The sequence below is a fragment of the Cydia pomonella genome, chromosome 5 (assembly GCF_033807575.1).
Source record: "Cydia pomonella isolate Wapato2018A chromosome 5, ilCydPomo1, whole genome shotgun sequence".
NCBI classification, from domain to species: Eukaryota; Metazoa; Arthropoda; class Insecta; order Lepidoptera; family Tortricidae; genus Cydia; species Cydia pomonella.
Window position 1 is genome coordinate 17,222,508 of NC_084707.1, and position 27,605 is coordinate 17,250,112.

The 27,605-nt window shown below is 36.7% G+C and overlaps 2 protein-coding genes and 1 long non-coding RNA gene across 3 annotated transcripts in view; 1 reads left to right on the forward strand and 2 right to left on the reverse strand.

The window, feature by feature from the left end:
- The window catches only part of LOC133517869 (T-box transcription factor TBX20-like), a 104,047-nt gene that overhangs the window by 18,108 nt on the left and 58,334 nt on the right, over positions 1–27,605 (reverse strand). The gene's annotated exons all lie outside the window — the stretch shown is intronic.
- LOC133517871 (uncharacterized) lies at positions 2,224–7,126 on the forward strand. The gene is made up of 6 exons (XM_061851328.1): positions 2,224–2,466; positions 3,412–3,615; positions 4,568–4,630; positions 5,784–5,846; positions 6,337–6,468; positions 6,807–7,126. Exons 1-6 carry the CDS (start codon positions 2,238–2,240, stop codon positions 7,076–7,078), a joined length of 963 nt encoding a protein of 320 aa, XP_061707312.1. The 5' UTR covers positions 2,224–2,237; the 3' UTR covers positions 7,079–7,126.
- On the reverse strand, positions 18,550–24,181 carry LOC133517872 (uncharacterized). Its single transcript, XR_009799421.1, has 2 exons — positions 24,069–24,181; positions 18,550–18,711 (listed from the first exon to the last, which is right to left on the reverse strand). It is a non-coding gene; the product is annotated as an uncharacterized LOC133517872 (long non-coding RNA).

A 27,605-nucleotide genomic window follows, 5' to 3' on the forward strand; every position in this document is an offset into this window, starting at 1 on the left:
AAGTCGAAGGTATATACTTATCATATATATGTACATAGGTAGGTAGGTATCTATTTAAAAACAATCACCCACAAAACACCTTTACTGGTTCGTTCGACAAATCGTAATAATAACCGCGATGTCACTGAACGTTTTTTCTAATAACTTGATAAGAAAAGGTGAACCAGATGCTGTTTACAGAAATTGTTTTGAACATCATTTCAAGAGTAATAAGTACCTAAAGGAGGGCAAATCTAAACTTAATATGAAATGCCATTACAACGCGTAGAAATAATTTATAAAATTTGTCAGCGCCGACTTCATTCCTATAGGACATCACTACCCAGGTAGCAAACTGACGTCAGTGACGCACAATTGACGTCATTTATAGGTCATAACAAGGTCAGTACTCTATTCGTCGAGAGTAGACGTTTCACTGACGTCTATTTAAGGTCATTATTAGGACGTACCATTTTGGACACAAAATTGACGTTTCACTGACGTCTATTTGGGGTCACTATCAGGACGTACTTTCTTTGTCACAAAATTGACGTTTCACTGACGTCTATATGGGGTCACTATCAGGACGTACCTTTTTAGTCACAAATTTGACGTTTTACTGACGTCTATTTGGGGTCACTATCAGGACGTACCTTTTTAGTCACAAATTTGACGTTTTACTGACGTCTATTTGGGGACACTATCAGGACGTACTTTCTTAGTCACAAAATTGACGTTTCACTGACGTCTATTTGGGGTCACTATCAGGACGTACTTTCTTTGTCACAAAATTGACGTTTCACTGACGTCTATATGGGGTCACTACAAGGACGTACCTTTTTAGTCACAAATTTGACGTTTTACTGACGTCTATTTGGGGTCACTATCAGGACGTACCTTTTTAGTCACAGATTTGATGTTTTACTGACGTCTATTTGGGGACACTATCAGGACGTACTTTTTTTATCACAAAATTGACGTTTGACGTACGTCTATTTGAGGTCACTATCAGGACGTACTTTCTTTGACACAAAATTGACGTTCCACTGACGTCTATTTGGGGTCACTATCGGGACGTACCTTTTTAGTCACAAAATTGACGTTTTACTGACGTCTATTTGGGGTCGCTATCAGGACGTACTTTTTTGTCACAAAAATTACGCTTCACAGACGTCTATTTGGGATCACTATCAGGACGTACCTTTTTAGTCACAAATTTGACGTTTTACTGACGTCTATTTGGGGTCACTAATACGACGTACTTTCTTTGTTTTAAAATTGACGTTTATTTGGGGTCACTATCAGGACATACCAGCTTAGTCACAAAATGGACGCTTCACTGACGTGTATTTGGGGTCACTATAAGGACGTACCTTTTTAGTCACAAAATTGCCGTTCTACTGACGTCTGTACGGGGTCACTATCAGGACGTACCTTCTTAAGTCATTAAATTGACGTGTCACTGACGTCTAATTGGGGTTGTAATATAATGGTAATTGGGGAATCTTTTGTCAAAACAAGAGACTTGGCAACACTGCCGTGTTGAAACAGCGATTGCAGCGCCGCTACGCCCCGCCGCAGCGGCGTCACAACAACGTTATTAATTTTCGAACAACGAGTCAAAGACGTGCAGGCCTACCGCGAAAAACGAAATTCGCAAATTGAGGGGATCTTTCTCTTTTACTCTCACTAAGACGTCATTAGAGTGACAGAGAAAAATGCCCGCAATTGACGAACGTCGATTTTCGCGGCTATTGCCCTGTTTCACTAAACGTAATTCTTAATATTAGCGTAGTAACTTCTTATAGAAATTTACATCTATTTGGGGTCTCTGTTAGTAGGACGTACCATTTTAGTCACAAAATTGACGTTCTATTGACGTCTATTTGGGGTTACTATCAAGACGTATGTAACCGACAAAATAACGCGTTTCGTTTCTTGATACCAATTTGTCAATCTTGCATTGTAAAATATTTATAAAGTAAAAAAAACATTTCCGTTTGTTTCGGTAACTCTAAAGTTGTTATACAGTATTTTTTTTATAGATTTTATAATTAATAACACCAAAACAAGCTTAAAATTGTTATTTTTAGAAACATCAGAAGTTGGAACGGAACGAAATTCTGACATTTTGATTGAAGTGTCATGTGTCATGTATCGTTTCCCTCCTTTTCCGTTTGCCCGGTCTGTTGTGTTGTATCGCGTCCGTGGGTGCTGTGCAATTCGAGACTCTTAAAGGTATATTTTAGTTTTATCACATGATAAACACATACTCAGTGATGAGTACATACTCAGTGATACAATTCAGTGATCAAGACGGCGGATCAATATCCATTGTAAAGAATCAGTGGATTACGCCAAGGCGTCGGGAGGTATTTTGGCCACCCGTCAAGGGATCTAAAGCTTTTGAAAAGGTGTTGGCGGATACCAAAACACCGGATGAGAAATGGAAACGATACTTCATCCAAAGAGTTTTTTGTGAGACTGGTACGTATATATTTATTTTAAGAACCACGTGGATTTTGCTATTGGTAAGTCACGTACTTAGAGGTATGGTATCTGGATGCAATATTTCTTGATTTACCGAGAGCTTACTAATGTTGGTGGAAGTTTCCGTTTTCTGTGATAGTTCAGTTTTTCGAAGATAAAATATGTAGAGTCATTGCGTTAATTTCCGTACAGATTATCAATTAATGTAATTGATTTTTAATTTTCTATTTGCGACATATAATTGTATGTAAATAGATTGATATATTGTTTTGACATTAATGATTGCAATAGGTACGTACAAATTTGTGCAGCAAAGTACGTTTATATTCAAATTTCGTCAAGTGGACGAAAACTAGTGCCGGACAAAAACCAACACCTACATATAGGCAGTATTCTTGTTGGTATATTGAGTAAAATATGTTACGTTACTGTAGGTAATGTCATTGTCACAGCAGTGTTATGGATTTATTCGGATTTGTTATAGTATCTTGTAAGTTTACATATTCAGCAGTAATCTTAATTACAAACAGTATAGCAATAATTTAGTGAAGTTCCGGGTAAAACTTATTACCGGGTAAAAAAAATATTTTCGATTAGTTTAGCGATACACAGACAAAGAGACAGAAAGATAGAGTTGCTTTCACACTTATAATATTAATATGGATGGACAGCTTATGGTCATTTTCATAAACCTATTGCTGAGACAAGTAGCAGCATTTTTGGGATAATTTTACCTTGCATTGTGTCTGTATTAACATAACTTCTGTAGTGTCCAGGTAAATGGATAATTGACTGTACTACTAACCACTTACTACCCTGTTCCTACTCCATCCTACATATTTACCAATAACCTTGTTTTAATTGACTGAGGGATGCATTATGTTGTGTTCATTTATTATTTTTGCATGTTGTGTGTATTTTTTATTTTATTTGCATGTAAAGACGATATAGATAAAGCCAAAAGAAAACTGAAACTGGTCGAGGAGACATCAGACTTACAGACTGAAGCAGAAGAAGAACCAAATTTTAAGCGGAAAAGAAATAACAGATATATTTCCACAAGCGATGAAGATGACGGTCACATAACGCCACCACCAATTAAGAAAAAAATCTTGAACAAAACAGCTGCTGCTGCTTACTATAGAGGTAAGTTGAGGTTATAGCCAACGGGCCATTATTATTTATGAATTAAGTCCCGCCACATTGAACAATTATGATGCTGTAGATACTTGTTGCATGTGTCAGAATAGTAAGAGTAGCATTTTTTTCTAAGGTTTATATTGTCAATATTCAGTTTAGCAACTTCATAGGTGTGCAAAGTGTCAGAATTTACTTCATAACTGCCATTTTATGTTGCTGCTTTCTCATAATCAAACAACTTTCAGCCAGTTTATTTAATGTATTTTTGTCCCATGGTTCTCATGCAAATATAATATATGATATATCAGGTGCTTCCTATAACATTAGAAAATAATTAAACCATATTATTGTAACTCCTCAAACTGATCAACATTTGTTCAGCAACTTTAAAAAATTATGAAATCTTCAGATTTTCTCTTTTTCATACAAATTAAATATTATTTTCAATGTATCTGTTATCACAATTCTAAGTATGGGGAACCCCCAAAATTTATTGTTTTTTTTTTTTCTATTTTTGTGTAAACATCTTAATGCGGTTCATAGAATACATCTACTTATCAAGTTTGAACAGTATAGCTCTTATAGTTTCGGAAAAAAGTGGCTGTGACATAATCGGACACACAGACGGACATGACGAATCTATAAGGGTTCCGTTTTTTGCCATTTGGCTACGGAACCCTAAAAATGAAATTTTTGACAAAAACTTATTTTGGTCAATATATATAGCTAGCTGCTTACTGCTTACTCTGTTATATCCATTAAGTGTTTCTTCTAGTCAAATTTATCTTTTTGTTAGAACACTGTTTTGGCATGGAGAGACAGATGGAAGGTTTTTCCTTTTCTGGTATGGACCCTTTAATATCAAGAGTAAATAGATATATTTTGTGTAGTTTTTTTTTTATATAGAAGTATGATATTACAAAGAACTCTCAAAAATAATATGTTATGGTTTGTACAGATACCCGTCAGGCTCAGCCAAACATTACCCGAGATTCCCGGGAAGCTCCTTCAACACCAGAAAGTAAGTAAATCATAATTAATACATACCTAATAGAATATTATTCTTACCAGTAAGCCTAGCACATGATTGGCGCGAGAGTATGTCGCCGCTAGATAGACTACCCATCTTATTCTAACTGTATTAATTACAAAGGGACGGGTAGTTTATTTCGCGGCGACATAACCACAGGTGATTTATTTTTTAGGGTGTCGTACCAAAAAGGTACAAAAGGAACCCTTATGGTGCAACTCTGTCCGTCCGTCCGTCCGTCTGTCTGTCTGTTTGTCACATCGCTATCGATTTGGAATATTATAGTCATCAATAATGCTAACCCAAACACATTGAAAGTGTTATTTTTCTATTTTATTTTTATTCAATATGAAAAATGCCCCATATGAAGAGAGGACAAAATTTCAAATTACTAGGTCTAGTGGGGTATCGTTTCAAAGATCTTAAATGTACATTTCAAAAAAAAAATTTGATTAATTTTTTCATAGTGAAAAATAATCATTAATGAAGGGAAATGTAAAACAAATTGTCACCTGAGCCGAAGGCGAGGGTGGCAAACACGCGGGATGGAATGTCCTACGTTTCCTCCCGTAGTGCGCATACTATTTTTCTGCTCGACGGAGGCGGAAAGCGGCAACTTCGTTTAGCGCAGCGGGAGCAAAGTTGACGCTTTCCGCCCAGAGGGCAGAAAAAATATAATCATGCCTATATCTTGAAAACTTTTTTGTCACTATCAAAAAACCTTTCGAAATTTAATTTGCAATTTAACCTCCTTTGCTGGTGTTAATTATACTTGAAATTCGTATGAGATTACACAAAAAACACCTTTTTTTCAAATAAAACAAAAAAAATTGAAATCGGTTCGAATGATAAAGAAAAAAAACAACATATGTACACAGGTCCCGCAAATTAATTAGCGAATTTGCCGATAGATGACGCTGTACACAATTATACTTAGTATACTTCTGGTCATTAAGTCTTTTGTATTTTTACATGAGATAATTGAAAGTTTGTACGGAACCCTCGGTGCGCGAGTTAAACGAACTCTCACTTGACCGGTTTTTTTTATTTTGGACTGGGTAAGTCGGTCTAAGCGTGCATTGTATTATTAATACTCATAGAAAATAAATATAATACATATTATGTTAATGTTTTTTGCCAACAGAAACCCTCTCATTGCTGAATGTAGTTGACGGGCTTCCTGTCTTGACAAACAGTGTCCTGCAAGGTAAGATATCAATGTTTAACCATCTGCGGTGGTTTGATTTTCATGTTCATGTATGTGTAATATGTGTGTGGTGTTCATTCCTATGTTCATTTCTACAGAGTAAACAGCTATAGCTGGTTTGATATTGCACGCCGTTGTATGGGAACCTTGCACTTTGTGACTATGCGCTGAAACTTGGCATCGTTGATTCTTAGCTGGTTCAAAAGTCTGCCCTGTCTGTCTACTTGGGGTTGCACGAAGGTCAATAACAACTGGGAACCTACATGGATGGATTTGCCTGTTGCTGCAGAAGCATGTCCCTCCCGGTCTGGATCTACCAGCTAAGAATCGACTGTACCAAGTTTCAGCGCATAGTCACAAAGTGCAGGGTTTTTGTGCACTATCAAACCAGCTACTAGGACGATTTTTAGAAATGACGTATATTCATCTTTATTTATTGATAGGTAGGTACCGGAAAATTTTTGTATTGTTAATATTTTTGACTTGTCAGATTTAACAGAAGACGGCGAGGGGCGGCTAACTCCGGTTTCACGCATACGTAGTCCTTGGTCGCGAAAAGAACAACCACCGAATCTCGGCAGCGACGTGCCAGCAACGCCATCGTGCGGTCAAGGATTAAAAGGTAGGTAAAGGTACAAGTTGAAACACAACTACGCGTCGCTGATCTCGACTTCATGTCGCCGCGTCACTGACTGGTTTCTATGTATTTCTATGAAATAGCATTCGAACGCGGCTACACGAAGCCAGCGACATGAAGTCGAGCTCAGCGACGCGTCGCTGCGACGCGTATAATGATGTATATATCCATCATTGGCGTCAAAAAGGTTAAGACACGCTTGTTGTTCACGGCTGGTAGAACGTTAATACTTTGCCGCTATATTATTTATACATACATACATTCGGTATCTTACCTGCGACCCATCACTAATACATTATTACATTAACATAACTGTCTTTCAGGTTTGCAAGATACAGTGGTGTCACTACTGACCCACATAAAAGCCCAGAATGATATAATCATCTCGATTTTGCGAGAAAAACATACAAGGTTGGATTTAAAACCAGAGTTCAAATTTCCCATCAAAACTTCGGAGGAGTTGGAAATTGTGGAAAAATTATTAACGTCACAAGAAAACCATGCTAACGTGGTAAGTTTTAAGTTTGTCAATGCGATAGTATCATCGAAACTACAAGCGTACCGGATAGGTATAATAACCGGCATAGCCTCGTAACGTCGTAAGTAGCCGGGTCCACACAGAGCGAGCATACGCGCGAGGATATTGCCTCGTGGTTATGGTCGCTGTGTGGACCCGGCTAGTCCCGTGTTTTTAGGAAGCAGGAGTCATAACTGCCGAATCTACTATTTATGAAGTACAAACTAGTACGTTTTTTAATTTAATACCCAAGTTTTAATACCTATGTGTTTCTTAGCGAGTATCAGGATGACAGGACCATATATTTATAACGAATGTTACTCCAAGTTTTAGTACCTTTTTAGGGTTCCTTACCATAAAAGTACTAAAGGAACCCTTATGGTGCCACTCTGTCTGTCCGTCCGTCCGTCCGTCTGTCACATTGATAAATATCTCGAGAACTACTTAAGCTATCGATTTGAAATTTGGAATAGTCATGAAGAACGCTAACCCTAACACTTTGAAAGTATTATTCTTTAAATTTATTTTTATTAATTGTGTAAAATGCCCAATAAGAAGAATAATTATGAAAGGTACAAATTAGGTACTAAATCTTTGTCAAAAGTTGGATTCTATCGATATAACCCCTACAACTAGGGGGAACTGGACTTGGTCCTATCAACCTGACGTCAGAATGGCTGACCACTTTATTTTCAATATTTAGAGATTTTAAGTTAAGTTGTACAAATTTTTCGATGTCAGGTACCAAATAGTACAAAAAATTGACACTCAACGAATTGTACACAGACAAATTGGTTTTTATACCATTTCAGAGAAATACCAACCCGTTATTTTAAGATCTGCAGTATAGTTAAGTTTGTGAATGTTTTTGTAATAAGAAATATTTACAGGTAGCCTACTTCAAGAGCCTTCGTGGACAGGGCATTAATAATAAAGTATCTAGAGTTATGAAAGTTGCATTGTCTGACTCTATGGCAAGCAAGTACAACTTTTACGGTAAAAGATCAGACAAGAAGCCATTTGCAGAACTACGTCTCCGGGCGTGTGCAAAACCATTCGATGTAGAAGGAACCCACCATCAATTACAATGTCACTACCAGCAAGCTTGTTGTGGATCAGACTCTGGTGAAAACAAATTCGGATTTTAGAAGAAATTCAAAGTGGCGGCCGTGTTTACAATCTTTGACTACGAATTCATATAAGGGTATCTTTCGGATCCTCAGATGTAATTTGTTATCGTGACTAGATCAAATTTTCCGTCGGACGTACCGTTTTTGAACTACAAGAAAAAAACTTAAAAATAGCAAAAAAAGTTCCACAACTTCTGGAATGGAGCAAACTCGGATTACACAAAATTAGGATCAAATAAAGGTATTAAGACGATTTGACTGGCCTCTTAAAATACTTAAAAAGTACCTTGTTAATATGTAGTTTATATGTTATTATTAAACTACTAGTTCCTTGATGTACATTTGGGGTTTTTTATTTTTCTTGCCCCCGTTCAGCATCGCGTCGCATGCAATTGACAAATAGTCGTCATTGGGAAGTAACGGTTGCTTAATGATAATGAGTTTAGTTAATGAATTGGCAAAATATTTCGTATGTGCAATATATCAATTGAATCTTCAATAAACGAATGATAACTGGCTTAAATTGAAGTCCCATTGACGTCTATTGTATTTGCCAATTGAACGTCATTTTGTCGTTAATAGGACTTCTTTTGAAGACGTCGTAGTATCTTGCATACATCACAGCAGGGTAATAACGTAATACTGCGTACGTACGTTAGGACGATCCAAATGTCATTCATTGTGTAGAAAAAATACATTTGGATCGCCTCAACGTACATACGAAATTTTACGTAATTGCCCTACAGGAGACGTCTATATTACGTTACTAAAAGACGTCCTACTAACGACGTTAAAAGACGTCCATATTACGTTACTATTGAACGTCCTACCAACGACGTTGGAAGACGTCTTAATTACGTTACTAAAAGACGTCCTACTAACGACGTTAAAAGACGTCCATATTACGTTACTATTGAACGTCCTACCAACGACGTTGGAAGACGTCTATATTACGTTACTAAAAGACGTCCTACTAACGACGTTAAAAGACGTCCATATTACGTTACTATTGAACGTCCTACCAACGACGTTGGAAGACGTCTATATTACGTTACTAAATGACGTCCTACTAACGACGTTAAAAGACGTCCATATTACGTTACTATTGGACGTCCTACCAACGACGTTGGAAGACGTCCATATTACGTTACTATTAGACGTCCAATACGACGTCGTTAGAGACGTCGTGAGGCTATGACATATGTTCGTCATTTCGAACGTCTGTACGACGAAAGTAGCGACGTCATTAACGTCTGAAATGACCGTGAATGGACGTCGTGACGACGAAAAATTGCTACCTGGGTAATAACAAATCCTAATCAGAAATTCATAAAATTGCACACTGTGTTTGCTGAAGTAAAGCTTAGGCAAAGATTTAAGGATCAGAATACCCACGCCACTTTGGCTATAGGTATTCGCGTTCTTGCCAATATTCTGGTTACATATGAAGGCATTTGTCCTTACCTACTTACTCGTAGAAAAACAAAAGCGACACAGAGCCGTATTTGCGTAAAGGCAAACGGCAGTTATAGTATTGATGCGCGAAGGAGGCAGCGTTCAGAACGCTCCTCGAAAGCATTGCTTGACACGAACCGGTAACAGAGTGATTTCTGATAATGTCTAGTCCTTATGAATCCGAGGGTCAAGTTGTGCCGGGGAAAATGTTTGAATAAAGAGGCAGGTCATCAATGAGTTGATGGGCGGATTACGTCGGCTTGTCGCCTCGCGTCGCTCTACATATCGCCCCATTTGTACCTAACCGCCGCCTAACCGGCTGATGGACCAATCTTTTGGACACTGTTAGGGTTTTGCCACACCTATCGACGCGGAATCAGCAATAGCCGATAGAAAAAAGCTTTATGTTTAAGCGATAAGAGCGAAAAAGACGTCGCCGCGTCGTAACACGTTGGCAGAGCCGAGTAACGTCTTTTTCACTATTAAATAGGTATTATAAACTGAAGTACGAGTACAACTGACTACTTAAAACACAAATCCATATATTTAACAAAAATAATTAGATTTTTTTTTCCGTAGTTAGAATATTATGTTTAACAGTTTGTTCAGAACGTGCAAAGTTGCGAGCTACTTACATGAAAACGTATAAAATGTTATACAACACGTTTGACAAGGTTGTGATCCACGCAATAAAATATTGTAGTGTGTTATAACCATTGGAATAAGTATGACTTTATGCTAATATCGAGCGCACATTTAACTTCTAAAATAATGTCACTGCCGGTGTAATTTTGTAAAAAAAACCGGCCAAGTGCGAGTCGGAGTCGCGCATTGAGGGTTTCGTACAAACCTGTAGGTATATATTATTATATGATGTAACAAAAATTTTACGGTTTTCGCAATTTTTCCTTTATCTGTGCTATAAGACGTTGCTTCGTACCAAATTTCAAGATTCTGAGTTCAAGGGAACCCTGTAGGTTTTGATTCCCTTGCGAGTGTCCAAATTTGCGGCATAAACGGCTGTATCTTTTGATTTCGTTGGCTTAGAAGTTTGATACCTCTACGCGTTCCTGAGAAAAATTGTCTTGACAGACAGACGAGCAGACGGACAACAAAGTGATCCTATAAGGGTTCCGTTTTTTCCTTTCGAGGTACGGAACCCTAAAAATAACTCAATGCTCATGTTTCTCATTGTAGTTACCTACCAAATGCAGATATAGGTAGCTACTTGATGTACCAAGTGTCGATACAACTTTGAAGATTAAATTTTACATTGAATCAGTTCTCAAAGTTCATAACATCGGGCAAAGTTACAAACAGTGTATGCCAAAGTAACCGTTTTCATTTAACAAGTTTGACTTGACGAGGTCGTGATCCGTGCAATAAAATATTGCACTGAGTGTGTTACATAAAAAATGGAATATGGCGGGATATTATGGAGCACAAAATGTGGAACGTATGACTTTATTTATGCTAATAGCTTGCGAACATTCAATACCTACAGTATGTCAACAGATCGGGTGTGGGCGAGCGGCGGGTACAGTCGCGCCTGACAAGCTTTGTTATATTAATTTTATTAACAGGTGTTTTTAGAAACATAAATTCTACTCATTAATTTACTGACATACGGGCGAGGAAATTGATTCTTTAGTAATTTGGTTGTATTTGTATGTATAGTATACATACTTACACGTATGCTAAGAGCTGTCCAATGTTAAGTGAAAACTGCTAAAGAATCAATTTCCTCGACTGTACCTACGTAAGTAGAGAAAGTGATATATGATAGGTGCTAAACCTATCATAGATTTTAATAGTTCTTCATAAATTAACAAATTCTTAATAAATTCTTACTTGAAATAAATTAATATGATCACCTGGTTATAAATAAAACCATATGCGACCGACTGTCCTCCCAGCGCCGCCGAGGTTAAGTCAACAGAGAAATAAGCGATGAGAAATGATCTCTTAAAGTAGGGGATTTCGCTGCATTTGCATTAGTTTTCCAACTCTTACTTTGCGGTATTCATTTATTATATATACCTACAAGAAATATTATGTTATGACCCCACGTCGGCACATCGACAGTCATTATCGCACAGAGTCTTTAAATGTTAAAAACAATAATCTCTATTACTCTTCTTAGAATTAAGGTCTTATTAATTACGCTAAATGCATATATATTATGAACAATGATGTGACACAATAAAACTAAATGAGAGAACAAAACAACGCACACTGGAAAATAAGTTATTTATTGATTTACTGAACTGACAACTATAAATAAACCTCCTAGCCTCCTACATGAATGCCCATGCAATACTTAAACACGTTAAAACCTTTATTATCACCGTAATCCAACCGTCTCAAGTTCCCAATTGTAATAATATAACGTTCGTCATAATAACGGTGGCAGTAAAATACATCCAAATAAAATACTCGATCGTAAAGAGAGTGACATAGGATGAAATACTGGTAAATCGTCATTTAAGGCGGACGAGCGTCACCGCCCGTCGGGGAGGCGCGTTAACGTCACCTCGGAATGAAAAAAGAGAAGATTATTAAAAAAGGAAGTTTGAAATGAGGAGAAAAACAAATAAGGCAACAAATTGAAGTGAGAGATGTGATGTCGCTGTGCGGTGTGCGCCCCCTGCGGCGGTCTCTCGCTTCCTAAAGCTGTTATGGGCTTGATTGATGCACGGTCGTGGCTGGCGGTTAGATGTGCTAGATCGCGATCAGAATCATGCTGGACAAGTGGACATTCAGTGCCAGTTCTAGTAACGGGTGATCGATCATTAAAGGGACATTCGTCTATCTCATATCGAACAATTAATAAATGTAGACTTAAATCGACCGGGATATGAACCGTGATTTGATTACCTTTTATATTGTTTTGAGCTCCCGATATTTAAAAGGTAATCACGGCTCATATCCCGGTCGATTTAAGTCTAGTGAAACTAACCGTGAATCATTCAAAACTGTTAATTAATTAAATACTTACGAGTATAGCAAATATGTTAAACGAGGGCCCTACTTCTCTCTATAAGCGAAATCAAAATATATATGCCTATATAACAATGGGTCCTAATATTTACAAAAAAAAAAATCATATATAGGATAGGTAGTCACTTTTCTATAGATTAGTGTAGTCGTAGTCGCAAGAACTGGCAACTTCGCCCAAGGTTGTCGATTTACCCTAAACAAAAATCATAATTTTAAGCGCTGGTAAGTACCTAGGTATATGTAAAAGCAAAGTTCATTAGCAATAATAGTGATTTTACGAAGTTAAGTAAATAATGAGACAAACGATTTAGTTGGGGTTCATAAAATGGCGAGTTTAGTGATCCTGTCCTCTTCGCCCGTCGCTTTAGGGTTGACACATACTAATAAAATAATATATTGTGTTGTAGGTAGTAAGTATGTACTAAAGTCGGACTACGCTAAGTTTTCATACTGCCAAGTTTGTGCAAAGTTAACGCGGCTGAGTCTACAGCACAGTGTGTCATGAACTATTGAATTTTAAACGATGTATAACATACCTACCTAAGCTCAACCTACACAATCTACAATTGTATTTTCAATTCTGCATAATTAATGACACGAGTATTAATATAAATACAAAAAGTAACACCTAATCTAACCTAACACTATTCTCAAACTCTTCGCGCCCCTCCAGGTGTCCGTTTCTGGAACAATTTTAGCCTAATATTATTAGTGTGTTGTCATGGAAACCCATACGATTTGAAAGTTTGTGGACTAATAATATTAGTTTAATACCGGCCCCAGGCGCAAAGCTGCGCTCACTTTTGCATTTTTCTTGATCATTGAAATATACCGCCGCAGGTGACAACCCTGCGCTTGGATCCACAAGGCGAATGACAACTGCCCGTAAATCTAAGCGGCGGTGCCTTCAAGCCCTCCAGCGCAGCTTTGAATCAATCATTATTATTATTTGGACCGCATTGTTTGAATTTTCACAATGTACTCTAAAATGGTTCATCTTAATTTAAGGCAGTACTTGTCTGTGAAAGAACTTGTTTAAATTTCCTAGCCATGCATAATATAAATTGAAAAATGTAATTGAACTACTTAATATTCTGTTTCGATGTGCTTAGGTTCGTGTCGTAACAGGGAAGGGAACCTGTACAGGCCGGGGGTAAATGCTCAATTATAAGCAATAAAACCTACTGAGCAAGCCGCCGCTCGCCCGCTTCCGCTGGCTCACGCCTGGCCTTCTATTCCAAACGTATAGCGTACCCTGGTCTAAAGCTGCTAATATAAATGTAAACCTAGTTGAATTCGTTAATAGTATTTAGTTAGAGGTACCTACTATGACCCATGACGTGACCATTCAATGTAACTTTTCTATTACGTTCCCCATAGCTTGAATTGAATCAATATTGAAATGTTGCCTACTTGTTACGCAACAGAATCTACCTAGTTAATCAGTATTTATCGCACCGCTGGCGTAATCGAGATCCACAAAAACTGAATATAATCGGAGATCAGTATATCATCTATACTGGTTCTCCCGTCAACAATAGTCCTGCGCTCTGTAACCGTTGGCAAGATATCACTCTTTATTTCGATTGCCCTTATTATGACATATAAATAGTTAACTCATGAGAATCTGTGTTATTACCACATAGTACATTAACGTCGTTTTATTGTATTTGAGTTAGCTCATCTACAGATAGGAGCCTTTATTTATGACATAGGTTTCTTGTAACCTGTAAGATTAATTTACGGTAACTTTGTCCAGTTTTACTTTTTTGTGGAAAAGTGAATTATTTACAAAAGGTATTAATTTACCCTATTTACTTTCATTAAAACAACAACGAGTACTAAATATAGTATAGACTGCAGTAGCAATTACGTATTAATAATATAAATATACAACCTAATCTCCGTATTTTTATACATGCAAGTAGTTAGGTACAGTAATTTTTAATACAAGTAATAAACAACGAAACAATAGGAATCAATTGTTCCATCACGAACGAACTAGAACGAGGAAAAATCGTCTTTTAATTAATAAAAAATGTACAGTTAGGTAATTCTTTAGCTTTATCTACTTATACATTAATAATTTTACATAATATTTTAGTTAATCGACATGCAATACTGATACTGATGGAGCTATATTATGAGTGGCCTAGGACACTAATTCAAAATAGGAAAGGGGAAATCTAACAAAATAAACGATAATACAGCAAACATTACACTTAATACATGGAAATCATACCAAAAAAGAGGTGTTGCCTTACATCAAATGAGGTACCTAGTTCTGTTTTTAATACATATTGGTAGTGATGAAATAGTAATGACAAATCCAAGTTTTCGACCTCGAAAGCCCTTCGGATCATTGTGTGTTTAATATACAGTACAGCGAGCGAAATTGTTATAACTCGTATATCTTGTATATCTTTGATGAATCAGACTGGTCCTCTATTATCCACAGTACTCCTTTTGGGGCCAGCGTGTGTGGTAGCATTTCTTCGTCAACCTGATCAGGCCGGTCGAAATTGTCATTTGATGGTGGATTATCAGTGAATGGTTTTTCAATGTCGGCACACATCTCCGGTCCTGTATATTCTCGCACTATTGACCATTAGTGTATTAGTATGTAGTTGCAAACAGCTGAGCATTTGAGTTCAGCTTTCCTGCAACCATAGCTGCTGGTATAACCTTTTTCCGTATCTTATGAACTATTTGGCTTACTAAGAAAAAAATATAGTCAATTAATTGCAAATTTCTTCTTCTTAAAACTGTGCATAGTGACTTTTGCCGTAACTCCAGATTTTGGTGAAAAAAAAATATCTACAACAACTGGAAAAAGTCCTAAAATTTAATCGATTTTCATGTACTTTTCAATGATCCCAAGGGCTTTTGAGTTCGAAAACTTGTATTTGTTAATACCATTTCATCACTACAATGCCATGGGCTAACTGTTTCGTTTCGGAATCAATATATCGTTATTGTAATTATACTAATATATGAGTGTGTGGGACAGTAGACACTCGGAGGTGTGCGGGTCGCGAGCTTCCTACCTGAGGAGTCATTAACAACGCGCAAGAGTAAAGGTTGCAATAAACCGTATAGGTATGTATCTCGATGTCCCTACCTTAGTAATTTAATTATCACTTTTATGGCAAATGGTTCAAGAGAAAATTGAGAACCAAAAATCCGTATAATAACTTTTACTATGTTGTAGAGCAAACTGGCATGGTATTAAGAGAAATGTCACCTTGTTACGAAAATGCAAGAAGCACCCACGTACCTACATTACCTACAATACACGTGTGGCGCGAATCAATTGAAAGGTGATTATTCAAACTAGGTAAATTGATTCAAAGTAAATATAATACAGTTTAAAAGGAATTCACAAATAAATCCGACGAAATATAGGTAAGTAAATAAAACAGATTAGGTAGTTACTATAGGCACTTAGCACACTGGACCCGCTTCACGTGCGAGTGGGATGTCGCTATAAAACGCGAATAGCGTTGTCTCGCTCAAACATCGGAGCGACGTGCGAATCGGATCCAGTGTGTAAACGCCTTCGTAGGGTATCGCGCCGTTCGAATTGTAGCCAACTTTCATTTGAAATCGGTTTTTACAAAATTTTAAGAAAATAAAGATCATGTACCACTGGCTACCCGATAACTTGACTCGCCCGTGCTATCATACCAATGGGGATTAATGGCCGGAGCAGCGGGGGGTCACCTCGACGTATCTTATTAATTTATATTACACTTACCCATAACATAACCACTGCCCCGAATCACCTGTCTACAATATTTGTTTTAATAACCACCTTATCTCTGACAGAAAACGTTAATTATTAAAAACATGAAACACTCAAAACGATTGTCTAAATATAAGTTGGGAGATTAACGTTCATTAAGAGGAACGGTGAGGGTTTTATTGAATTTTATAGACTTGTAAACTCGAGTCATCAAAATCAGTATGCTGCAATAAAGTATACTCGAATTGTTAATGAAATGTACTTTGTATATGTAGGCATGGACATGTAAAGCACGGTCAGGAGGCCAGCCTCGTAATAATATTGATGGTCTCAAAGAAACCAGTTACTGTGTCGTCGAGGGCCGTGACAACTATGCGTATTCAAAGATCACATATAAACTGGTTTCGTTCATATCAAGCGAGACGAACGATCGCATTTTATACATATATGAATGGTTCATCGATGTCATTGCAATCACTTGCCCAGGTTTGCCAAATTGATTGCTCTGGCGAACCAGTATAACAAACGCTCTCCAACAATGTATACTTGTAATGTATCTCGATATCACTATAAATTGGATGAATGGCTTTAAAACGCTACTCGTTCTCGCTCGCAGCTCGCCGACGAGAATGTAAAGCCAGCAGCGACAACCTCGTTAATGGCATCGGCTTTTGGCTAACGACCGGCATAAAGTTACACCGTTCCTATTAAAAAATAAAAGCCATGCGAACATTTTTAGGACACACCTAACATAAAAATATACTGTGGCAGGTTTTGGTGATTGATTTTGGATTATGTGTCGCACCGCAAGCTCAACACATCGAAATCATATTGGAATTAATCAAGAAGCTACACCTACACTGATAATAATGCTTATATTACTTACATTAAAATGAATCAAAGCTAATATGCGAGTATAGATTTGAAAATTTTGAAACTGCTTTCAAGTTCAATAATTGGCCCAAATTTAAAACTAGAAAATAGCATTCGTTTCATTCATTGTCACCAATGTATTAAACTGATATAACAGTGAAATAAAAGAGTAAATTGCAGCCATTTGTCGCTATACTTAACCCACCACAGACGTTGCCTCTACGTTGATAAGTGTTTTATAATTGCTCGCTGAAGTCGTAGTAGGTACATTTACTTAACTCAAAGTAAATACTAGGATGGTAGAACATAACGATATAATATCCAGTGTGAAAAATGAAATAAGTGGTTGTGATTATGCGACGTGTGGCCCTCGGCGGTCATTCCGATTTTATCGGGCTTCTTACCATTAATTATCGTATAATCTATGATTTAAACCTATTTCTGGCTCAACTACAGAAGGAAAATAATAATAATAAAGGCAAACTTGTTAGGAATTGAGGGAAAAACTATTAGGTATGTGGCTTGTTATGTTAATCATGTTATTATGAGAAGGTAAAATTTGAAACCGTATTTTTTAAAACAAATTACAGAGAAAAAAAACAACCTTAGAAGATTAAATTAAAACTAGTTGCACTTAGATATGTTGATCGGCAAGTCTATTACCTACTACATTCTTTCATTGTTAAGCTCCAATATCAAAATAAAAAAATCAGGCGCTTTAGCAGTTTTCATTTGTGGTTTTTTCAAAGCTAAAGGTTAAACTACCTAGTCCCAAGCTTTCCTATACTATGGTGTCATGGAACAGAGGGCCGATTTTTGAATTTCGACCACTCGATTTCGTGCATTTTGTTCAATAATATCTGCACTATTAGGCATTCGATTATAAATTCTCCTAACGGAATTGAAAACCTTTCCTATTCCTATCGCTCGTCTTTAAAAAAATAGCATTTCGCCGTTTTACACAGATTTTCGAGTGACGAAATCGAGCGCTCGAAATTCAAAAATCGGTCCCCAGGTAACAGTTTTATTTTTATAATTTAAATCTTGTACCTTCTCGATGGAACATTCGACGAAATTTTTCATAAAATGATTCTGTATATAGGTATTAGGTATAAGTCTCGTCTATCTGCTAGATCGATGGAAGTTAGCTCAGACTTCTTAAGAGGGACCTCCCTCTATATATACGATTTGTTAGATGAGTTTCCCAAACGCAGTTATTCCTTGCAGCTAATTTTCTTTTCGCATTTTTTCCCGAAAGCGATTATCCTAAACACTTTTTTTCTCTGCAGCTTATTTTTACAGTCGCTTTGCTTCTGATTCCGATTTTTTTTTGTCTGAATTTTAACCTGCAGTTAATTTTTCCTCTGCAGCTTATTTTTACAGTCGCTTTGCTTCTGTTTCTGATATTTTTTTGTCTGAATTTTAACCTGCAGTTAATTTTTCCTCTGCAGCTTATTTTTACAGTCGCTTTGCTTCTGTTTCTGATATTTTTTTGTCTGAATTTTAACCTGCAGTAAATTTTTCCTCTGCAGCTTATGTTTACAGTCGCTTTGCTTCTGTTTCTGATATTTTTTTTGTCTGACTTTTAACCTGCAGTTAATTTATAAATTATTTTTGTTTCGTTTTGTGTTTTTTTCTGTTTTTTCACCCGTAGCCATATTTCCTAATAGTTTTCTCACTGTTCCGTTTTTTCGTCTTGTCGTGTTATTTTAATGTCCGCGACCAGCTACCAGAGGGGAGAAGGGGGGGGGGATATATTATATATAATTTGAAAAAAGTCGAATTTGTATTTATGTAAAAATAATCATAATATTTAAAAAAAATTGTGTAGCACCCATATTAAGGTGGTTCGATTTTCATACAAAAAACAATCGCTATTTTTTAATTAATTACACAATATTATTACATAAATAGTTGCGCATCTATCTACTTTCGAATATTCATTTGCGCTAAATTAATAGAAAAACTTTGTTTCATACAGAAATCATGCAATAATCAACGGTATATTTTTATAAATTTTACTCATGTGTGTGTGACAAATGTCGTGTACAAATACATTGCGACGTTGCCACTCCATGCCTCGGGCGGCCATCGGCGCGACGTTGCGATGTTCGACGCGTTTTTAGCTGACTCTGTCGACACTGACACTCAGTGTGACCAGGCGTACGATAATTGTCGTACATGTACGATAATTTGGGCCCCGGTATGACGTAATGTTCCAAAGAGCATTATCGTACACTAAAGTACTATAATTTCAGCCCTTGTATGATGCCACCTTAAAAGTCTAGTAACTTGAAGCAAAATATGACACTTTCTGTCAGATATAGGCTAAAATTAGTATCTTTTGGGTGTTCGGCTCCTTGATGTAAGTTTAAAGTTTAAAATATCACAATTTCCTGTATACCGTTTGAGTCTATCCCAAAAATACACAAACATAAACAGATTTTTTGCGCAATTTAGACGAAAATTGTATTTTTTTTATTATTATTTCGAAATTTAAGCTTATTTTGCTAGACATTTTTAGGGGCTGCCTTTTTGATTGGCGTACGATATTTTTTTCAACGGTACAATAATATTGACACTCAAATACGATAATTCTCTTCCGCTCACCTGGCAACACTGCTGAAACTTGACAGGACCTGGGGCCTACCGCGAAAACCGAAATTCGCAAATTGCGGGGATCTTTCTCTTTTATTCTCACTAAGACGTAATTAGAGTGACAGAGAAAAATGCCCGAAATTGACGAATTTCGATTTTCCCGGTAGCCGCCCTGGTGCTTGAGGTACTTGATAGAAAACAACGCTGCCGCATGTTCTGAATTGTGATTTTATGTGTTTTTGGTTTGAAAATGATAGCAACGTCTAAATCAAGTTACAAAAATCATCGATATTCTGGTCCGCGAAAAACCAAGAAAAGTGTAACTGTAATTGGAGTCTACAAAATATGACCAATTCATAGAAAATATGACCTAGAAACTAGTTCACTTTTATAAAACTCAATTTTGCCCGAGATTGTACTTAGGCGAATACCTAAGGGAGCTAAGTGTATTGATCTTGAATAATTAGTTGGCTAATACATATATGACTCCAACATGATATGGACATTTACATCATAACTATTATACCTAGTTGGTTACTAAGTTCTGTTACTCGATTTCTTTCTTTCTTCCTAGCGTTGTCCCAGCATATTGCCACGGCTCAATGGAGCTTGGGGTCCGCTTTGACAACTAATCCCAAGATTTGGCGTAGGCACTAGTTTTTACGAAAGCCACTGCCATCTGACCTTCCAACCCAGAGGGTAAAACTAAGCCTTGTTGGGATTAGTCCAGTTTCCTCACGATGTTTTCCTTCACCGAAAAGCGACTGGTAAATATCAAATGATATCTGTTCTGAAGTTCTGTTACTCGATTTGCAACCTCTTTATTTCCGTTAAAACAAATGCTACCGAAAAAATAAAAAATGACATAATGTGGTGGATTTGTGAGCTATAATTATATACCACACATAACGCTTATCTCGTCGTATCTATAATGAATTGGGGCCTAAAAGAGAATCGTATTCCAATTTTTTGAAACGCTTGTATTACTTTCTATATTAACTAAAAGTTGCCTTAAAATTCAGCTTTTATACTAAAAACGGCTTTAAATATGTTAAATTAACAAAATATATTTTGACAGATGCTTTCGCGCCCAAAACGCTCTTTGAAAATTGTGTGACGTCACAGTTTATGGTTTGACACATAACTACATACACACGTAGAAGATACGAACTGTCAACTGATATTTATCATTTGTTGTTAATCGCCTAACTGTCAACAGTGTCAATCCGAGAGTTGTGACGTCATCAGAATCTTCAATGACGTTACGAGTTTGGTCACGTGACGTGTGCCAAAAGATATTTTAAATTCAATATTTACAAAAATATGGTCATTACAGGTCCCCTAAAAGTAGTTTAACATGTTCTTATAATCCAAAAGAATTTAATGGGATACAATTATGCCCTAAGATTTGTAGATGGAAACAACCCTATTGCGATGCACAAATGTGGGCACCCGCCAAACATGATTTTGGGTGTGTCATACTCAGGGCTAACACAGATTCATTTCTGTGAAAAAGGTGTGAAAACCGGAAACTGGAAACCGTTCTCGAACCAATAGTGAAGCCCTTAAGACACACCCTATTTCAAAACCAGCCATGGATCTTTGAACAGGACTCAGCTCCTGCACATAAGGCAAGAACAAGTCAAGCCTGGTTTCGAAGGAACAAAATTGACTTTATTGCCCACGAAGACTGGCCGTCCTCCAGCCCGGACCTTAATCCCCTGGATTATGCCATATAGCAGGTTATTGAGGAAAAAGCCTGTGCTAAACCCCACACAAATCTTAACTCCCTCAAGCGGGCCATAGTTAAGACAGTGACGGAATTAGACATGACAATCGTGCGTGCCGCTATTGATGACTGGCCTCGTCGTTTGAGGGCCTGTGTCAAAGCCAGAGGAGGCGATTTTGAATGATATTGTCATATTTAATTCCTGATTTTGTGTACTTCATTTTAATATATACTTTATTAAACTTTCGTTGGTATATTTTATGTAGATAAAGATTATTGCAGTAACAGAATTTAATAACCAACTAGGTAGAAAACAATGCAATACATAAACACATAAATTGGATATGATGTGATCCGTTGAATGAAATTGACAATAAATAAAATAAATAAATAATTTTCTATCTCTAGGCATTGTGTGAAACTTCTAGTTGTGTCAAAATATCGGGAAATCAATAATATAAACAAACATGGTAAATATCTCATTTCTTTTTATAATGGTTATAAATAGAAGGCCATGCAATTTTGTAACTCACTGTAATTTAATTAAATGTATGGTAAAAAAATGTTTTAATTCTACTGTAAAATAGTACCTACTTTTTTAAAGGCTGGGCAGTAAGTGATTGCTTTAATTTTAGAACAAAACAGCGTTTTTTTATTGAAAAAAATACCGGAAAATCTGACTTACAAATTTGGACTTTCTTAGGTTCATTCTACTTAGAATCTTCTCCACCCTAGCATTAAAAAAAGATATCCTAAAATATCCATAGCATTACGTCACATTTTAGTGTGAAAGAAATTTCAGTGTAAAACTAAAATTTCAATACAAATTTTCGGGTTTTTTTAGCACGAGGATTGATTATGCTAGTGATTCTGAGTTGGAAGAACCCAAAAATATCATGATGTGTGAGAATCAGATTTTTAATATTTTTATGGAAAACGCTCATATTTCTCATAAAATAATTTATTAATAATAGGTACTTGATAATACTGATAACAAAAATAAATTAATGAGTCTCGAACCCACATCCTCTTGCATGTATTTCCACGTACATACCGCAACGCTATTGAAGCCTACTCACGCAGTGCCAAATTGTCTACTACAAGGATCCCAGTAAGACTGTTTGAATGTGTGAGTGATACTTAGAAATAGAGTCAAGAAACATTCTGTCGACATTAAGGGGTAGTTTTTGTACAATGAAGTGTTCAATGTTTGTTGTAATAGTTCAATATTTATTTAAAGAGTGCGCTAAACATAATTTACAGTATAGAAATACCAAGACTACTCCACAAAAAAATTAAAACTCAAAATTTGCAATTGTGGCGCCATCTAGTGAGGTTTAAGCTTTGGGTAACCTAGTCGAACCACCTTAATCTTTTAATGTAAGGTACACTCGGCTAATTCCGAAAATCGGGATATTCCGAAAATTACTAATATCACTAATATTCTACTAAACGCGGCTACATTATTTGCTCAGATTAGTGAGCGAGTGAAAAATTCCCGCTTTTTTGACATATCTTATTTATCTGCAATATATATAATAGATTTATCTTTATTTTTTATGAAATCTGTTTTTTGCTCCTAATTATTACAATAATAAAATAAAACCGGCCAAGAGCATGTCGGGCCATGCTCAGTGTAGGGTTCCGTAGTTACTCTTCCGTCACAATAAGCTAAACTGGAGCTTAAAGTATAGTAAATTGTTAACCAAGGGATGAAACGGTACCTTTCACCCGAGTTAAACAAATAGGCAAATTTGCATAATCAGTACCTAATCAAAGTAAGTCTTTTTACTATGAAGGGGAAACTTTTTGCGATAACTTAAAAACAGCTAAACTGATCATATCCGCTATAGTTTTCATTTAATGTCTTTTTTAAGCTCTACTTCCAAGATTTTTTTCATATTTTTTGGACCTATGGTTCAAATTTAGAGGGGGGGGACACATTTTTTTTTCTTTAGGAGCAATTATCTCCGAATATATTCACTTTATCAAGAAATGTTTGTTGAAGACCCCTATTAGTTTTGAAAGACCTTTCCAACGATATTCCACACTGTAGGGTTGAAGCAAAAAAAAAAAGTTCATCCCCACCCTAAGTATAGGGGAGGTACTCTAAAAAAAAAAATTTTTAGATTTTATTGTACGACTTTGTCGGCTTTATTGATTTATATATCCATGCCAAATTTCAGCTTTCTAGCACTAACGACCACGGAGCAAAGCCTCGGACAGACAGACAGACAGACAGACAGACAGACAGACGGACATGGCGAAACTATGAGGGTTCCTAGTTGACTACGGAACCCTAAAAACGCGTTTGTAAACAAATTCGAGCATGTTAGAAATTGTTTTAGGGAAATATTGCGAGCAACAAATATACTACAGAGTAATAAAACGAATGTAAAAAAACGCGTTTGTAAACAAATTCAAGCATGTAAAAAATTCGTTTTGGAAAATATTGCGAGCAAAAAACTATACTACAGAGTAATAAAACGAAAGTGAAAAAATGCGTTTGTGAACAAATGCGATCATAAAAGTCGCTACCGAGAAATAGTAAGACAGGGAAATTAAAAAAGTGGGAAAATTTGCGACTGTGAATAACGGCGAAAAGAAAATTAGCTGCAAGGAATAACTGCGTTTGGGAAACTCATCTAACAAATCATATATACCACGTGATCGTCCATACAAAAATTAAAAACGTTTTTCCACATTTAAATATTTTCCATTCTCCATGATTTTTTAGTATGTTATTGACACAATGACACAATGAAAAACTATAACTTATAGGTTTCTTTTTTTTAATTTGCTTTTTACAAAAAAAAAGGAAAAAACCTATAAACCATAATATATTATGCATTAGCGACATAGCTGCAGCAAAAACGTTTTCGTCATCGCCGCGCTTTCGTGCCGCCATCACCAGTCCCGCATATAGTACAAGCTCACGAAATTATAAACCTTTTAGCTAACCCTTGATCTGACCCCCAAGCTAAGTCAGCTATAGGAAAGAATTGCTTAGCTATAATTTTATTTGAAATACCTACTGTTTCGTTTTACCTACTCTACAGTGCCTATTATTGACACGCAAGTCGAAAGTAGAATCCTCTTTTGTAATCAATGAAGTAGTTGCATTGCTTTACGCTTTATGCCAGAGTTAATGCATTATTTCAGATATATTTAGTTTCTGCCGTCAAACTAGCTTAATAGTAGCAGTGAACATAAGTTCAATGAAAATACATAACTTTGTTTAAACTTTTATTGCCATATAGACATTATTATTAAGATCGGCATTACGACTAATTAATATAGTACCCAATAACTTACTTAACGTAAACTTCGATAAATCAGCAAAGTAAATTTTTGGCAATAAGCTACTTAATGTAACGGCACAGTTAAAATTTGTAATATACATTTTATACATACGCCTCGAAGAAGTATGGTTCTACCTCTACCTTTAAGCTTAACACATTTGTTTCAGCATGGTTGCACTATTATTTTCCTCATAACATGTCATACGGAACAAAATGATGGCATTTATTAACAAGCCGCAGCCTAGGCGAAGACAAGAATATTTGCTTACAACATTATGCATAATTTGACGTACTCTACAAGGTAGTCGTTGAATGGTCATAATCAAGCTGCAATAATTCTAGCACCTGGAGGCTCGTTACCTTCGTGTTATGAGCGAGTCCCGCTATAAGCTCAAATAGGCCGGCATTAGCAGGGTTAAGAAATTACAAGGCTTATGAATGCGGCAGTTATTTTAGTATTATTCGAATACAGGTAGTTAAGTCGTGGGCCGATGATTAATTCGTCGGTTTCATGGAGTTTTTGTTCCACAATTAGTACGGCCCGTGCGTGCGGTGACGAGTTGCGTGGCCGATACTACATTGTTACCAATATTAACGAGTGACCCACAACAATTTCGTGTTTGATAAAATATTGCTAATTAGACTTTTTACGGTTCGGGACCGAAATTGTACGAGTTCTCGAATACAAGGAATGGTATGATTTAATACTGATAAAGATCTCGTTAAAAAAACCCAGGTGCCAGTTATGTTTGAGTCGTGAACTAAGCCCACTGGTGGTACTGGCCGTAGAGGACAAAGGGGTAACGAAACGGAACGTCAGAGGCGGGGCGCGGTGATGGATGGTCGGTGCTCGTCGAAAAACAACACCTAATTGGCTTTCGGACGACCGACCTAAATAACAGAAAAGATTACGTTTATTGCTACAGAACAGGCCGCCTGAACCTGAAGTATTTTAGCGCACCCGCATTTATTTCCAAGTTTTGGAATGACGTTGCAAGATACAAATTCCAATGGTGTGTTCTGCAATTACATGCATACAAAATAAACAAAACGCACTACCTAATTAAATGGGCTAATTGCCGTTATGCTGTCGGCAAAGTGTCATTTTCTAATTCTCAATTTACATATCACCACTGTTCGACTGTGACATTCATTGGCAACATAATCAAGCCTAGCAAATAGACCGGCCAGTAAAATATGATACTTGATGTCTAATACAAATTGGTACAACACATATTTCATTTGATAAGCTTTCATTCAAGTGTAGTCCTTAATAGAATTGAATTAAGATCCGTGTTAGGAATCCTTCTATTTGTAACGGTGTATACGAAAGTCCTTTCAAAAGTGGTTACGGTATTAGTGACATTTGCATCGCCGCAGCACCTGCTACATAATTTACGAAACATTTATTCTCAGCCGGTAGCATTTGTTTCGTATAACTTGAGCCCTAGCTTCGTTGCAGTCAAGTAATGACAGATCACGGATACACTGGTTTAGTGTAAATGGATGCGCCCGCGCAGCTTTACGAAGCGGTGGCGTAGCCGGCTGTCGCACGACATGTGCGACTCATTTGGAACACTCATTACACTCTCCAGACGCCCGAGGTGTCCCCGGCATTGGCAATTTTAACCATAATTCTATAAATTGCCACCGTTTAAGTTAAAGGAAGTAGGCCGTGGGACACGAAAGTATTGAAGGACGTGGTTTTGAAGCGCTTTTTGTGTTATTTATGTTCATGTGAAATGTTAAAATTAGAATATCTTCAAACAGATAAACTTTCTTCGGGTTAAATGTATTTCGGAGCCTAAAGTTTATGTTCTAATACCGATATTCTAAAAATATACATATAATATAATGCAAAATCCATCGATATATACATAGATAGAATACTCTTTATTGGCACACCTCAGTAAAAGGATACAAGAATATTTAACATTTATTTATTTAACACCGCTGGAGTTGTAGGCGTCCATAGGCTGCGGTGACTGCTTACCTACCATCAGGCAGGCCGTATGCTTGTTTGCCACCGTCGTGGTATAAAAAAAAAAGAAACAATTGATTAAATGTATAGAGGCAGACAATACAGGCGGTCTTATCGCTAAGGAGCGATCTCTTCCAGACAACCTTTGGGTGGCGGAAACAGAGAGAAGATATATTTAATATATAGATATAATAAATAAATTGAACTTTTACCTAATAGTTGTTTCTACACTAACCAAAGGTTTCCTTTGGTAGAATTAATCTTTGTGGTTCTAAGATGTGGAACCACCCACATTTTAGATGCAGGTGGGGCGAGGAGGGTCAACTTCGGCGACGTCTGCGTCTGAGGTTAACTGTTTAAGTTTAGGTTCAAAGTCAAGTTTGGTATCATTTTCAACTAAATCAAGAAAGTAGATTTCATCTAAATCGGTTTAGCGGTTATTGATTCCCCGTACAAACTTCCACCTCCCTTTTCACACCCTCAAGAGAGAACAACAACAAACGTAAACCACCATGCCCCCCCCCCCCTCAAATATATATTGGTGGGTTGTAGTCAATCCTGCCAAAGAAAATTTTTGGTTCACGAAAGGCCACATTTCATAAGCTACAACGGTCACTTATAAGGAGACATCAATCATTTCTCTAGTTCGTTAATTAAATCTGGTCAGAAATAAATATCCATTTCATTTGAGAATCTTATCGCGAAGATCATTTCATTAAAATCTGTGGTCAGTGTATAATTACATGTTGACGGATAATTTATAAACCTCGCAACATGTGTACAAACGATTTA